Consider the following 16,160-nt stretch of genomic DNA (forward strand, 5'->3'; position numbering starts at 1 on the left):
GACTGATATAGTTTGAAGCTGTATACGTTTCCCTGTACATGTTCTCATGAAAGTTGGTATGAAGTTTATCAGATTTTGACATGAGCCAAATTTACACTGGTGGCACTTTTTTCATTGAATACTTAGTTATTTTGGAGTATCAAGTCAAATTGTTACTTGTCCACAGCTACAAAGCTCACTATTTCTGAGTTTTTCCTTCTCAACTGACTGTCAAGAAGCAAATAGTCTGACATAGAAATTCTTAAAGTTGAAAACATGGTTGGTTTGAAATGACAGCATGGTTCCAACATCTGTAGTAGCCAGTGTATAACCACACACAGTCTGAGTTTTAGTATTTTCATAACACAGGAAACTGGTTTGCAAACTTTCACCATGGTGTAGGGTGATATGAACACATTAAAAACCATGACAAAAGAGTAGATTGATCACCCCTGTGATTATGTTGCTAAATTTAGAAAGTAAACCTACAAACATAACATATTGCCAATTTCTGTATGAATAGAAATGCTCATTACTAATGAACCACCTACATGTACCACTCTTTAGAAGGCTGGGGAGAACTCTGAAAGTGTTACCTCTTAAGACATTTTCTTCTCTTGATGGAGAAAAAGGTCATCGCAGACATACACTAGGTCATGCAAGGTACTGTTTCTTGTAAACGAGATCAAACTAAATTGCTGCATGGCTTCAATGAACTAACCTTATCCTCTACGATGTATTAGACCCAGTCCCTCTATCCACCACGCTTTACCCTTAGACACTAACTTTAACCCTTAACCTTCCGGACGGTATCACTTCCCCATCTGCCAAGTCAGTAAAAAGTAGTATGAAGCTAAAACCATACGTAATTTCACCAACTTGGCTTGGTATGTTATGGTAGCTTTGGTCTTTAAAAATCATGTTTACAGTATCTCTGTCTTCAGGGACCTTTAAATCTTCAAGTCTTTGTTAAAATGCACCATATGGGACATGTTTTGCTACACTAGTCTAAGCCAACTTGACCTGACGGTGAAATATGAACTTGGCAGGTAAAAGGTTAAGAGATGATTTTCAAAGGGACAGAAAAATACTTTGCAAATGACATAAAGGTCAAATTGGGAGTTTCAGATGTACACAAATGTGGGCAAACTGAAGATTTGTGGACACATGAGAAATTTTGTTCAAATTGTATGACATCTACAAGTTGCAGAAACAGAAAGTCTTTCAAGAAAGTCTAACTCTAAAGTTAGTTGTCCTGCTCAGGGTTCTTCACAATGAGATTTTTAGGGGTGGACTACCTGTCTGAGTTTTGTATAGCAATCTATTAATATGATTCTATATGACCACAAAAAATATATATTTTCACAACAATGGCATATGCAAAGTATGCATTGTTATGTAGATTGACCACCACTCTGATTTTCCAAGCTGTGGAGAACACACTGTTCAAATTGAAAGTTCATACATGTCTGTACAATATATTAACATGAGCATGATTTCCAATTATTGCGTGTCAAATTCTGTCCCAGCCTGGAGACATACCATAGAAAGCCTGGCTTTACACAGTTTTGCACTGTACAGATTTTCAAACAGGAAATTTGCCAATATGGGGTTCAACTTTTAAAAATTATTTTTTTTACAAAGTTGAGGATACATGTAAATATATTTCAATAAAGCATCAATCCCCCCCCCCAAAAAAAGTCTTCAAATGGCAATAGACTCTTGGTGTGTGAATGACTTTAAGAAGAGGGAGAATTAGCAACATTGCCAAGCTATTTAAATGTACCTGAGAAACATGCCAAGATCGACTGTAGCTGTCACTGTTTTGGGCAATGGAACCTCTCACTACATGTGGTACAGATGAGTACAGAGTAATATAATGCTGTTTTTGTGAGGCAAGTAATAAGAACCGTATTATTTGCTTTTTTGAACCCGATGAAAATTGCATTGATTTTATTAATTTATCTGTCAATTCCGATTTAAAGTGTTGACTTTTCTCTGAAATAATTATACAAATGAAATCTCCTGGTCTAATACTAACCATATTAGAGTAAGATTAAAGATTTAGAATTTTAATGATAGGTATTTTATATGAAATTACATGTATGGCTGTTTTAACATTGATGGTTGAGATTGTCTTGCTTACCTGTAATTTTTTCTTGCCAAATGTCTAATCCTCACAGAAATATCCCGTCAAATTTCTCCATAAGAATTATTACTGGGTACACTGCATTCAGACAAATTTATTTGTAATTTGAGATGCCCTATGCGTCAGCTCAAGGTTTTTTACACACTTAAAGTTCAGACTGAGAAAAGAATCCTTCATTTAAAAAAGATCTCCATGTATATACAGTTATCTTGAGATGATATGCTCATATGCTTGCATTTTCAACTGTACACATATGTACTCTCAACTTACAAGTATATCAAATCACATGATACTGACAGGTTATCAATCAAAATGACTCACACCAAACATTTTGTTAATATTTAAATGTAAGATTAATAACTCATATACAATTTACTGCATAACCTTTGGCCATGACATTCATGATATTTTACATGTGTCCTCATATTTACAGAATCTAGTACAGTATTTCTTCCTCCTTGATTGCTTTTCAATTATGAGATCTCACAAAAATCTAATATTCTAAGTAAGAGGTGAGGGCTGGGACATTGCCATTTCTTGAAAACTGAATTTGTGTCCAATGAGGATTAAGGATATGGCAGCATAGTCACACTTATTGTTAAACCCCAGTGTAGAGGTACACTGTTTTAAAGGCCTCCTAACTCATAGCAAATTCATAATGGTGCTTGAGTTACAGCTGACAACAAAAAGGTCAACTGCTCTGTAAAAATTGGTCAAACTGAGTTTCAAAGAAAACATAGCATACTGTACATGTACCACGAACATACTTTTAAAAACACTTCAAGCGTACAACTGTATTTGCCAAGTTAACATGTTTTTTTGAATTACAATGATATTTTAGGAAAATCACTTTCAGAACAAAGGGGAATACACATACATGATTATATATATATTTGGTACACACTTGGGAATGGCTTACATGTATACTTGAGCAATCCCTAGCCTGATTTCTGAGAATACAGCGACATTTGCACTTTGTCAAAGCTCTTTCAGTTAATGCTCAACATGCTGTTTTTTTAGATAATATCGGATAAATTCAATAATATCGTCTAACTACAAAGTTAAGTGTCTAATATTAGAACCAGAAGGGTGAAGAAGTGTCCAATGCAAGACACGATGTTTTATTGGATATTATTCGATAAAATCAAATTTGAAAATGCCATGACATAACTAACACAACAGTGTTTTTGGTTACCTACGGGTACTGGCCTTAACAAAAACACTGCACAAACTGGGAAAATGAAGGTTGTACCCGATATCAGTCTAAAGGATTTGAGGGCGAACAGATTAGGCAGATAAATAATGCCAATGATCTCAAAATGTTACCTTCACAGTCATTATGAAGAGCCATGCTAAACAAACACACACCTATACTCATCATTAATACTGATCCCTGGCTTTTTGCTCCAGGGTGGTGACTACATTTACAATAGAATATTTGATTTCTTTGCCTGAGATGATATGAACTGTCATGGGGAAAAAGTGTTCCTCTTGAATCTTCAAATGACAGCAAATGTTTGTATTGTTACCATGTTGGAAAATCTCCTGGCCCAATTTATTGATAGGTGTACATGCTAGGATATATTACAATGTTGTCTAATTTAAAATCTGAGTCAGCCCAGATTTCCATGTGTGAAAATGTTACACTTGCTCTGGTCCCAGTTGATTGCAAAATTTGATCATGGACTCTTTTATGGCCCAAGCTTACATGTATTGATCAATGAGTTTACGGTACCACAAGTTTTCAGTCCAGTCCTCTATCATCTCATGTACAGTCAGAACAACATGTTTCCATCAAGCTCTGCAAATGAGACCATGTCGCCTGATTCACAAAGTGCTTGTACAACTGAGAGATGCAATGTTAACAACATACATGCATTTAAAACATCTTGTACTCATGAATGTATCCAATTCTGGCCTGTAGGCTCAGTAAACTAAAGATATGCTGAAATTGTCTGTGATGGTTTAAATAGTCAGTGGCAGTCATATTAGCCTTTCTTGTATGTAAAACACGTACAAAAATCATGAATAGTACAAACATTGTGATAGTATCCAAGCCCACCATTTTGAACTTTGAAAGGTAAGAGGTCACACGGAGCTAAAGTTAAACCAGCACATTTTTTCGTTGTGCTCACATCATACTGTTGACTGAAACTAAATTTTCAATATTTGGCCTTGGGCTAGTGCCTGGTCAGATCAATTTGGACATGACCACTTTGCCTGTATGAATGAAGTGATACATTGTAAATAATATGTCCTTGAGAAAAGTGGAAACATTGCCTGATATTCAGCACTGACTTCATACATGTATAATATATGCCACAGGGTAACACTGCAGGAAACAGTATATAATAGCTTATTTCAGTTTCATGGATAACAAGAATCTGTACTTTGAAAAGCAGAACTTGAAACAGTGTATGATCAATGCCTGATTTTTGACAACTTCAACATAAGGATACATGTTCTATTAGTAGAAATGCTATGGAATGTCACTAATCAACACATCTCCCTGGTTTGGAGACTAGGAAAATGGGTTGCCATCTACATGTAAATATCTATTCCTTCTGACAGACAAGGCACAAATCAGCCCTATATTCTAAGACAAACTGAGAAAATGACTTGGTATGACATAATTATGGGATACACGCCATCAACAGACTGTGACACATTAATATAAAGTAAATAGACTCACATAGACAGAAGTTTCACTTCCTTATATCTTGATTTACAGATTAGTAAAGCCACTCATACTGTAGTTTCAGTATGTAGCTATGTATGTAGCATGCTGATAGTGGCTAGCTCATAAAAATTACGTCCCATCTAAATCTATTCATGTAATTGACTGATTGACAGTTTATGATTAAGAAAAATGCAGAATACAACACTTTTTTCTAAATTACAGAGTCATTTTCCATTACAATTTAATGTGTGGTACATATGTCATAAACAACACCACATACATGTACATATACTGCAGGTACCTAACTTACATTATATGCATGAACAGTACAGATAAATTTCACTTGATCATAATTTAATTTGCAGCAAGACAAAAAGCTGTAGATTCCAAATTTAAGAGATTTTCTGATTCTTGGTATAAAAGATTGGGTATAAATTCACTTACACTACTGCTCCTATCCTTAACAAATTTACATGACACAAATATCTTTTACACTACATGTAGGTACATGTATGACTCTTGGCATGGACATCTTAAAGAATCAAATTTATAAATTACACCATTTTGTGATATTGTACTCTGTCTATTATCATACACTGATGTACACTGTGGTCCTACTAAACTGCAAGTGTAGCTTCAAAGAATTTCAAAACTTATGGATCATGCATGCATGAACGTGTATGAGTACTGTCAAACCAAAATTCATTTGTGAGCACTATGTATCACATGGATACTACATGTATATATCTTGGCATATCTTCCTTGAAGCCGACACTTTGCATAAAATACTTCATCATTCAAAATTACTGCTGAAAATCATCTCATTATTGCCAGGCATAATATTCTGTTTTGTGCACATTTGCATACAGGCTTCTTCAAATATAATAGATATTTAAATAAAGTCTGAGTCTCGCCTCAGTATTCTCAGTGCGTTTCTGCAGCATTTCTAAATCATGTTGTTTGTATTTACAAATATTATTTCCCATGGTGTGAATGGAGTTTCCGCAGATGAACATTTGTGCTTTATTTATATTCTGTTGTATTTTGCAGTCTATGCAGAGTACCAAAAATCATCACTATTGAAATTACAGAAGTGTTATTTTCTACAACATATGCATGAACTGATCCATTATTTAATGCTGGTACTTTTGTTCACGAAATAAACACTTGACAAGCTTCCCTATTGAAAGTGATATGGTATACATGTATATCAAAACCAAAACCATAAAAAGACTACAAAATCATCATTAATACCATATCTCTCTGCAGTCATTTCAAAAGGACAGATCAGCATTATCTATAGATCAGCATCAATTATCCACTAGTTAACTGATACACAAGAGGACACAAAAATTGTACACAACATCCATTTCAGAAGGTACAATCATTACATGTGTGAATGGTGAAGTGGACATGGTTTCCGACAGAGCTGACATGAGTTTGCAAAATCAAACATACATGTACTGTGAATGTACAAGCATAGCCTGCCATATAGCCTGCCATTTCCCATTGTTAAACAGTACCTGGTACTTGGATAAGGCATATGGAGGTGATAGTCCATCAATTACTTCCATAGCAAAGGTGATGAATCCCGCACAGATTAAAACTAGTGACACTACTTTCAACGAATAGTTAATTAAAAGCATTAGCGATAACAACAATAACATTGCTATTTTGTAATCCTTAGTACATGTAAGACAGGAATGTATGACAAGCAATCTTGACATGGGTGTCTCAGCTCGACAAGTAATTCCCAACAGCATTTTATCAAGTACAAGTAACTGCTTCCTTCAGAGATTCAGGCAATTGGAAGAAGCATCTAATCTCTCTCAATGAACACAGCAGACACACATCACACACTGTACCTTGTACACTTTATTGACCAGCTCTAATTTGCTTAAACTTTACGAATGTGTTGTGATATAAACTGAACATGTAAGGGGCTTGGTGTGTATGTACGTTTGTACACGTATATTTATTCATACATGTAAACCTACCTTAGGCTACAACAGAGACATTTTGAGAAGACAATACAAATGATGTTTACAAAATTCAACTGTGTGTATTGCAATTCTAATGGCCAGAGACAAAAGGCATCTTTTTTGTCACATGTATTTAAATATTCTGAATTTTTTCACCAACATGCACTGTCTCTAAACTGTGACAAGTCATCACACTGCAAGTATGTCAGCATGTATTTTTAGTTTCACAGGTACAATGAGGCATGATCTCACTTTGTAGTCTACATGTCCACTGTACACCAAGGTCACACACATACAATCCACACATACTGTTTTGAAGAGCAGACAAAAATAGAATATCAGTTTTATATTAAGGTAAAATTGAAAGGTTTTTTACCAATTTTGGCTAGCTACATGTACATTATTTCCCACAAAAAAATCATCTCATCCATGAATAGAGACATGTTTCCTGTGAATTCATCCCCATCCCCTTACAGTTTTCCTCAAATGTACAAAAGAATTGAACCCTTTGATAAATATTGAAAGCTATTTTGAGATTATACATGTACATGTATAATTATACTGCTGCGATCCAGACACTGCAATACCTTATGTTAAAAATTTAAAATTGCCTTGATTATTTGATCTTAACCATTTATTCAGACCAAATAAATTGAAAATTATGCTAATTATATCAGTCTGCTACAACTGTAATAGTATATTAATTATTTTAAATCCTAACAGATCTGAAACCATTAGCAGTAACTTAGTAAAACCAAGCATGATTTGTACTCTATGCTAGGATAACTGATTTTTACAGGTATAAATGCTATTCATGTCAAAGGATAGGGTACACATTAGCTTTAATTTATATCACAGTAATTTTTTAACAAAGTTGAATTTAGTTTAACATTTCATTAGTCCCCATCACAATTAACATCTCCAAAAAATATCAGAAATTAAAACCTAAAATGACTTGTATAAAATTATGACTATTGATGGCTGTTGAAGAGATGACTTATGAGTTATTAAAGCCTTAAAGGATTGGTGCACTGTAGAACATGTGTCTCATGATATGGTACTGCTTTGAGTATTCATTATTTAGTCTGTATAAGTTGCACACGCCATCAAATTTCAAAAAAATGCTATTTTTGAATTGACAAGGCCATAGTATATCTGCTTTCAAAACATGCAGAAAATCTGTCTTTTCTGTTCAGTTGAAACGTTTTCCGTGCACGAAAATTAGTCCCTAATTTCTTGAAAACTGTTTACATAGCTCTGACTGACCATAGCAGCACTCAGCTAGATGGAATCAAGTATGTATTCTGCCGTGGCTATAGAATTCCAATGCTACACAGACTGATGGAAAACCACAGCGCCACAGATCATGCAGATGGGGTCAATATCACTGACTCAGCAGGCGTCTCATGTACCATTCCAAACATGAACATGCCCAGCAGTAAAATACAACATGCACAATTACTGATCACCACTGTAACACACAGGAATTCTGAGATAAGGGGTATGCTATAGCTTATACCAGTTAATGTTAAGACTAAAACTGTTGGTAATTCGAATAAACAGCTTGGCCTACTTTTTTACATGCAAATTGTCATCCAGTTATTCTTGTACACATGAAATGAACTCAAGCACACTAGTCAGGTAACACAATTCCCTGGAGACTACCCCAAGGGTAACCTCACCACTTTCAGGACTACCTTACATCAGCACCATAACCATGATAAATTTTCATTAACCACATTCCTCTGACTCTGACTATACAAAAGTGAAAGATTGACTAGGTCACCAAAATACTACTCAACTAATTATCATAGCAACTGAAAAGCAATTTACAATTTTAAGTAATACACTAATTCTGAAACTAAAACAGAGGTTCTTGCTCAAACATGCATTATAAAATCTATGGAATCCAGACAATTTTAATTCAAATTTATGACAACGGCTATGCTGGATGTGGCTGTCCACACAAGCATGATTTATAGAGCTGTAAATAATTAGCTAGAGTTCTCACTGGACAAACATTGCCATCTCCTGTGCTAGGCACCTAATGTTTATTCAGTTATAGGTTGGCTATTTGGTAATGCTTGCTGGTTAATTTTTACCATTTTATTTGTGCTTGGTGCTCATAAAGCCAGCTTTATGTGACTATACTGCATTTGCTTGGTCACTAATAATAACTATTTTGGCAAGACGTAGAATTTTTTTCTGACAATTTGAAGATATTTAGTTGAAAAGATCTGATTTTCTTCCTAAGTGTTAAAAGAAACATGGGTCATTTTCTCCCGCAATGCTAAAGGTACCATATAAAAACCGAATGGATCTGGTTAAATCCTGGACTTGAGTTTGCTGTTTGCTGATGCTGCCATCAATTCCTGGTCACATAAGATTTATCACACGTCTTCATAAACACTTGCCATGGCACATTTAGTATTTGTAGTTTCCACATGCATGCCTGTCATTAATGCCAACAACAGTGCTTGTTATTTCTTTCACTGCTTTTTTGACCATACCATAACAACCTACACTGTTAAACCTTTCTAAGTGAATACAGTTCACAATACAGCTAAATGACTTGTTGACTTCATTCTAAATACACATTACAATGGCAAACAATCGCGTGCAATACATTGATAAATGCGATATTTGTCTCCCACATCGATCTTTTTAACATCTGTTGATGGTTCGATTCTTTATCACCCAAAACTTGGTCCCGTAGCCCTACAGTGGAATGGATTTCTAGCCCGGGCACTTAAATTAGTGTGAGCGTTTTTTTAATCGGTTGAACGAAAATCCCTCCAACTCCGTACGAGTGTTCATCTACTAAGAATTGTGTATTTTGCAAGATTGTGCTGGGTGCGCAGGCAGCAAATACTATTACGTAATGTGTCTACAACAAGTCATCTTCGAGATTTTATTATGATTGCCTAAAAGGCTGTTGATTATTTTCAGCGGCTGGTAAAGACGTAACAAAATTGAGGAAATCAAGAGCCTAAGGCATGGCGTGATCGTTAGATCGTACAGTAAGATAACGTAACACGCAAACCATGTGTTGGTCAAACCATGGACAATATTTTCGAACACCATGCACTCTGAATTGCCAAAGACATCGCCAAAGAAGACGATTTGTTTTCATTTGCAGTAAATCCCTGCATTGTGTTTCAGGTTACGTCTTATTTCTGGTCAAAAGCGAATGCTATAAATGTGTTAACTGGAGTGCCCACCCCTTTTCTGCATTTTACTTCCGTACGGAGCAGGCTGGTGGCATCGCTGAAGTCATCACAGTTGCTGACGAAATAACACAAAAAATCACCTCACCTCCAATATTGGACCGTTTCGACATTCCCGTCTCCCCATCTCCTTCAAGCGGTCGTTTCCTTGAGTCTGTAGCGTCCAAATCTACGTTGAGCTGCTCATGCTCCGATGCGAACTCTGTCGCCATCTTGAGAAGAATTGACTATCGTACTCTACAGCTCTTGATAGAGCACCGTTCACTCGGACTTACTTGCCAGACCTGTACATACGAGAACAACCCAGCTCCTGACAATGAGTCCACAAATAATACAACGATAGAAACGTCTTTCACTCAGCGCAAGTTACCACGCATCTAATTCAAAAAACGCTGAAAAGCTAATCACATTGATTCTGTGAGAGCTGAATACAAAGTCGAGAGTGCACACAATAAACTTACTTTTTATTCACGCTCTGTATGGAGGGGCGGAAGGTTACACAATTTACACAATGAAGCGGTGATGTGTCACGTGATAAGAAAAACATCGCTGTACCATGTACCAGCCTATGCATGCTATGCTTACAAGCCGCAAGGCGTCATATGCATTTTTACCCAGTAACCAAACATCGTTGCGATTATTCTGAGTACCTTATTAGTTACACATTGTCAATTTATATCGCGTTCGTCCCGTATCACCTGTAGACATCACTTAACGAATTAAGTAAACAATGAGTGAAAACCCGAATAGGACAAAGGTCAACTGAGCTGAGTGGAGTAAAGTATCCACATTCAAGGGCACTGGGTAAAACCTGGAAACGAGGCAAGTTTGGTCACATGTATCAGGTGCTCTACTTCCTGCACAGAACGCTGCAGTGCAGTGTAAAGTAACGTACCACAGCCATTGCGAGAGAGATATAAGGCCGCGCTGTATTTTAGCCGCATTCGGACGCAAGGTTGGTTACGGTTTGTTAATATCGAACGAGTCACTTTACATCCTCTAGGTTGAGTAACGAGAAATAATAATAACAGCACCTTCAATTACCGTGGACGGTGGAATTGTCAATATACGACCTAGGTACCTATCCTAACCAGTGATTTGCAAATCAAAATGTCAGACTTTTTGGGGGCATGAAGGTACAGTACCTCCATAGTTTAGGGCCTTCGGACGCAATCTCCGCGGCCATTGAGAGTAGTGGCAAAACAATAGGATGATGCCCTGCGTACGGCGTCACCTGCATCCAACATCGGCATCTCGTCTTCTAATGGATCCGACGCTGACATGCATCCAGTTGCTACGATACAAACTAAAACAAACTTCAAAAGCAAGGAAGAACAATACAATTGTGTAACCACAGTTCCTCCAGGAGGGACTGTCCTGGAGGGACTGTCTACATAGCATCGTGAGATTTTTATGACGCAGTACATGTTGACATAAATTTGCTTTACTCACAGTGACAACTAAACTGGGAATTTGAAAATGGTTTTCAAGAAAACAGAATACCGACGTGAATTTCGTGGGCCACAGTGGAATCAGCATTTTCATCACTACAAAGAAAAGGTAGATTATTGCTTGCAGAGAAGACATCTAGAATACCACCATGAGCCTTTTCAATGGGATGACTGGGAATGGGACAAAGACGATGAAACAGAAAAAGACATTGACAGAAGACCACAATCTGCACCAGTGTATCAACAAGATAAGTCAAACAAGGACAGCCACACAGTCCACCATAGAACTTCTATTGAAGATGGTACAAGGGAATCATTACCAATTGAGGATAGACCTATACAAGGTTTTCATCCATATTTTGATATACATGTACATACATGTAATTTTCTAAGACAGTATTATTGCTGATATTGGTGTCCTCCTTTCGTGTACACACTTTTCTTTAAGTGTAATATAGCATATTATTGAAATTAATTTCATGCATTTACTAGTATAGTCAGACATTAGGTAATAGCCAGCACAGTGGGCTACCAAAGATGGCTACAAGCGGCTGATTCATATGCATGCATTGATGCAGTATAAGAATAAAATTCTTGATGTCATGGTCGACTGGTACCATTGCAATCCCATGATTCTTATGATTTCATCATTATACGTCACAGTGCAGCTTCAATAGTTTTAAATCTAGCAAAATTTGCAAGTAATGTAGTTATAAAACTTACCTGAAAAAATTGAAAATAAAAAGTATCTATATATTTTCATTTTGGATTAAACATCACAATGTACAATAGCATCCAGCTGTGTGCATGCGTTGCATGTTGGCAGCCGTCTTGTTTCAAGGGTCACTGATGTGGCACGAAGTACGCAGTTGCTGCAGTGCACTGACTCGTCAGTCTTAGTGAGCTGATGCACATGTCCTGGGCAAGGCTTCAAACACCTGTGACAGAGAGAAGCATCTGAAAAATATTTAAAACTCCTCTACTACGGACAAGTTAACTGTCACTTTGAAATCAACATTGTGCAAGCTTATTGCCTCATGCCTAGTGTGATATTGATGGAAGAAATAATATAATAAACAGTAGAATGGATTGTCTGGTAAAGACGATGGGGAAGCCAAGGGACTAACACACTGGCAAGTTGATCGTGAAGTCAAACATGAGGTTGACTCTAATTGTCCTCAGTAGCTGGATAGCAATAATCAGTTCATACATGCTGTTGTAAACTGATAGTTTCTTTCTGTTTTTAGTAGTTGTTTAGCCACAGACACTCAAAGGCCTGTAATTTGGCTGATCAAGTTACAAATAAAAAGATAATTTTTCATGATCTTGATAAATGAAGTATTATTAATGTAATTGCTCGGCAGATCTTTGTTTGGTAAGGCCATTTAAAGAAAACTCTTTGTCTGCCATCCTTTGATTTTTGAAAAACCTACTAGCCAGCCAGGGGGAAAAACAAACAGACAAAAAACACAAGTGCATTAACGTAAGCCCAATTTTTATTTGGGGTCTTGTGGAAAAATAACATTTTTATTTGCAATAGTATTACCGTTGCGTTTCTCTTCTTAATTTTCTCTGAAAACCTACCAGCACGGGGACTGCAAACAAAGAATTTTATTTGAAGGACCTAATTATAAATAACAGTGGCAGGTACAGCCTGTTCAGACTATCATTGGCTATTCTTGTATTTTCCCCTTGCAATAGTTTCATCATTGTCATCACCAACTTTGTAATCTTTGTTCACTTTTTTCAGATTCTCCGCAAATTGTTACAAAGACAAAGCCTAAAGCAGCAAGACCACAAACTGCTAAAGATGCTTCAAGAAAACGAGTGAGGTCTCCAAAACAAGTTCCAACCACGCACAAAGCTCCATTTCTGCCATTTGGTTGGGCTGACAAACAAAGAGAAACTGGAACCCAAAGAACGCATAATGTGAAAGCTGCTGTTTCACATGTAAGTTTGCATGTACTACCTTTTGAATTTCACAACACATAGAATGTGAATAGAGAGATACCAGGTATGCTGTCCCTGTGATGCAAACTTATGCAGTTTAGACTATACACGTACAAATACTATTTGAATACAGAAGTACATGTAAATTGTATGTTGGTTCTTAAAGCTACATTTTCAAAGGGGCTTATTGAAAGAACCATGCATAAGTTTACCGTTATATTAAATTGTGGAGTCTCCTTGGCCCTAACTGCATTCTTGTACAGCTGCTGATAGAGTGGTAGGATTTTTATATCGTGAAAATATACAGACCTCAATTTATCAAGGGAAAAAATATTCAACAAACAAGATGATACACAAATTTTGCTCTTTACAGTTCCAAACTTGAAGTTTAAGTACTTATCAATATAAAACAGTTGCTTGTTCAAGACAGTTGGTGTTGCAAACAATTCACAGCATATGTACATGTATTATCTTTATAAATACAGCAAGCAGTACCAATTTACGAGTACCTCAATATCTGAATTACTTTACAACACTGTCCTTTGGGGCCACAGATTTTGGATAGAGCAGGGACTAATTTACATGACAATGTAGTTCAATATTATGTTAATAAAAATCTGTCATTTTACCAAAATTAAAGATTAGTGGCCAATGGGCTATAATTGCTCTTTGGAGAACACTGAGTTGTTCAAGTTGTACTTCCTATCAATCCACATCAATCAGGATTTTATTCCTAAAAAATTGTATTCCCCAGGAAATAAATATTCTGAAACAAGCTTAAATCATTATTCTCAACACAGGGTCAGATTTTAATTAAACCATAGACAATAAAGGGGGGATTCTGCATCTACTGTCTATTATTAAATATTGGTCTATTGATAAGAAGATAAAACAATTTCACCTAATAAACTGCTTGGCCAAGTTGGTCATTAGTTCCACTGAATACATAACACATTTTTGGTCCACTTTGTATGGAAAAATGCAAAAACAACTCTTATTTGGCCCAGTAACATTCAGTCTTGTTTTCAATTTCAGCCCTTTAACATCTATCCTGCTGCTTTGCGTGCAAGAAAACGTCAAGAGATTGAGATGGTCAGACAGAAAGATGCTCTTAGGCAGGAAAACTATACAAAGAAGCGACAGAGGGCGCTGTTTAATGAACCGCCTCAGGACACATCATCACAATGGCTGACTGAATATCGTAGGAACTTCTCGGCCATAGCCCCAAAGTAGTGCAGACTATCAGTACTATAACAACAAAGTTTTGATGGATTATTTTACAGAGTACATCACAAAGAAGTAATGCTGACTACACTATAAATACTTTTTGTATAGTTTATCCATGCTTGTTTTAGAGCGTAGTGTTGTCATTTTACAATTTTACCATCTAGAAAATAAGAACTTCATTATCGAGGCTATTCATTTTTTATTTTAAAATGTGTTTATAAGTATATCACTTTTGAGTAGTGCACAAATTATGAACAGTGTATGGTTGATGAACTTACAGATTTTGAACAAGGCAACTTTGGCCGTGATTCAAGATTCTGTCAAACGATTCCAGTTGTTTGTTGTTATGGTATGTTAATTATCTCTGTCCAACAAAACACAATTCCATTACAGTGCCTTAGATAATGTGATACCAGATGTAGGGTAAGTGCTTTTCTGCTCACTGTTACTTTTATCACTGATTTCTTCTGAATTCCATTTATAAACAAAGTTGGCTAGAAGAAATACACCTTAGAAGCAAATTTAGCAATGCCATTTTCACAATACTGTAAGTGTCTTTCAACCCATTGTATGTGTAAAGATGCAGCTGACTACCTATGTCAAAGTTACTATTGTACATTTTCATGTCAATCAACAACCACTATTTATTATGTTTAATGTGTTGAGCACATACCCTATCATCAAAGTGACTTCAGTAAGCACAGACAGGTTTGAATAAATTCAATCATGAGTGAAAGCAGAAATCTGTAAAGTTGTATTGTAGGAATATTTATTGAAGGCCATCTTTCCATGAATTTGAAGATAGTTATTATTATCAGTGAATGGATAAATGCTAAAGCAAGGTGTGAAGACATTGAAATTTGACAATCTAATGGAGGTGATTTCCTTTGGTGATGGATTACTATGTGAAAGATAATGAGGAGTTTGGGGGAGCACTATGTGATTTCTTGGGTTGCTAGAGGATTTGGGGTAAAAAATTGTAGTCATCCTTGGTGAAAAAATTTGCTGTTGAACCAGAGATGATGGTAAGAAAATGTTTGATACTGAATTACCTGAAATGAATGTGGAGAATTGATCTTGATATTTTGAACCGTACTTACAGTATTTATTAGTTTACTTAGTAATATAATAAACATCTTTTACTGAAATGTTATCCTGGTTTGGATCTGTATTTATGAAATGCAACACATAACAGACATATGAAACTTCCTACTCTAAGGCAATGTGCAAAAAGGCAAACAAATGTTGAAATCACCACACGTAAACATTTTGACATTTATTAACACAAAACCTGCATATGGATTATGCTTATGGAATATGCACAGTGAGAATGATAGAAGGACAACATCCCAGTACAGACAGAGATGTGACATTGAAAATGTTTATGGAAATAATAGCCAGGTAATACGGTAACTAAAATATTGAAGTCCACATACATACATCTTTGAGACAGCAAGACTATTGCCCTCTGTCATAACCATACACATACTTCATGAATAGGCCAAAGTATAAAGG

General features: G+C 36.1%; 2 protein-coding genes across 3 annotated transcripts in view; one reads left to right on the forward strand and one right to left on the reverse strand.

Moving 5' to 3' along the window:
• LOC139144545 (RNA-binding protein Nova-1-like) overlaps positions 1-10,613 on the reverse strand; it is a 38,468-nt gene extending 27,855 nt beyond the window's left edge. Inside the window, exons 1-2 of one of the 2 annotated variants that reach the window (XM_070715250.1) lie at positions 10,479-10,613; positions 10,106-10,301 (exon numbers count right to left, since the gene is read on the reverse strand). In XM_070715250.1, coding sequence (XP_070571351.1) covers positions 10,106-10,229 — 124 coding nt within the window. In that variant the 5' untranslated portion in view covers positions 10,230-10,301; positions 10,479-10,613. The other variant, XM_070715249.1, reaches the window with a different exon arrangement.
• On the forward strand, positions 10,554-15,798 carry LOC139144561 (centriole, cilia and spindle-associated protein-like). Its single transcript, XM_070715271.1, has 4 exons — positions 10,554-10,972; positions 11,472-11,812; positions 13,219-13,418; positions 14,454-15,798. Exons 2-4 carry the CDS (start codon positions 11,497-11,499, stop codon positions 14,649-14,651), a joined length of 714 nt encoding a protein of 237 aa, XP_070571372.1. The 5' UTR covers positions 10,554-10,972; positions 11,472-11,496; the 3' UTR covers positions 14,652-15,798.
• Positions 15,799-16,160: the final 362 nt, after the last annotated feature.

Source organism: Ptychodera flava, chromosome 11 (genome assembly GCF_041260155.1).
Source record: "Ptychodera flava strain L36383 chromosome 11, AS_Pfla_20210202, whole genome shotgun sequence".
Lineage (NCBI taxonomy): Eukaryota > Metazoa > Hemichordata > Enteropneusta > Ptychoderidae > Ptychodera > Ptychodera flava.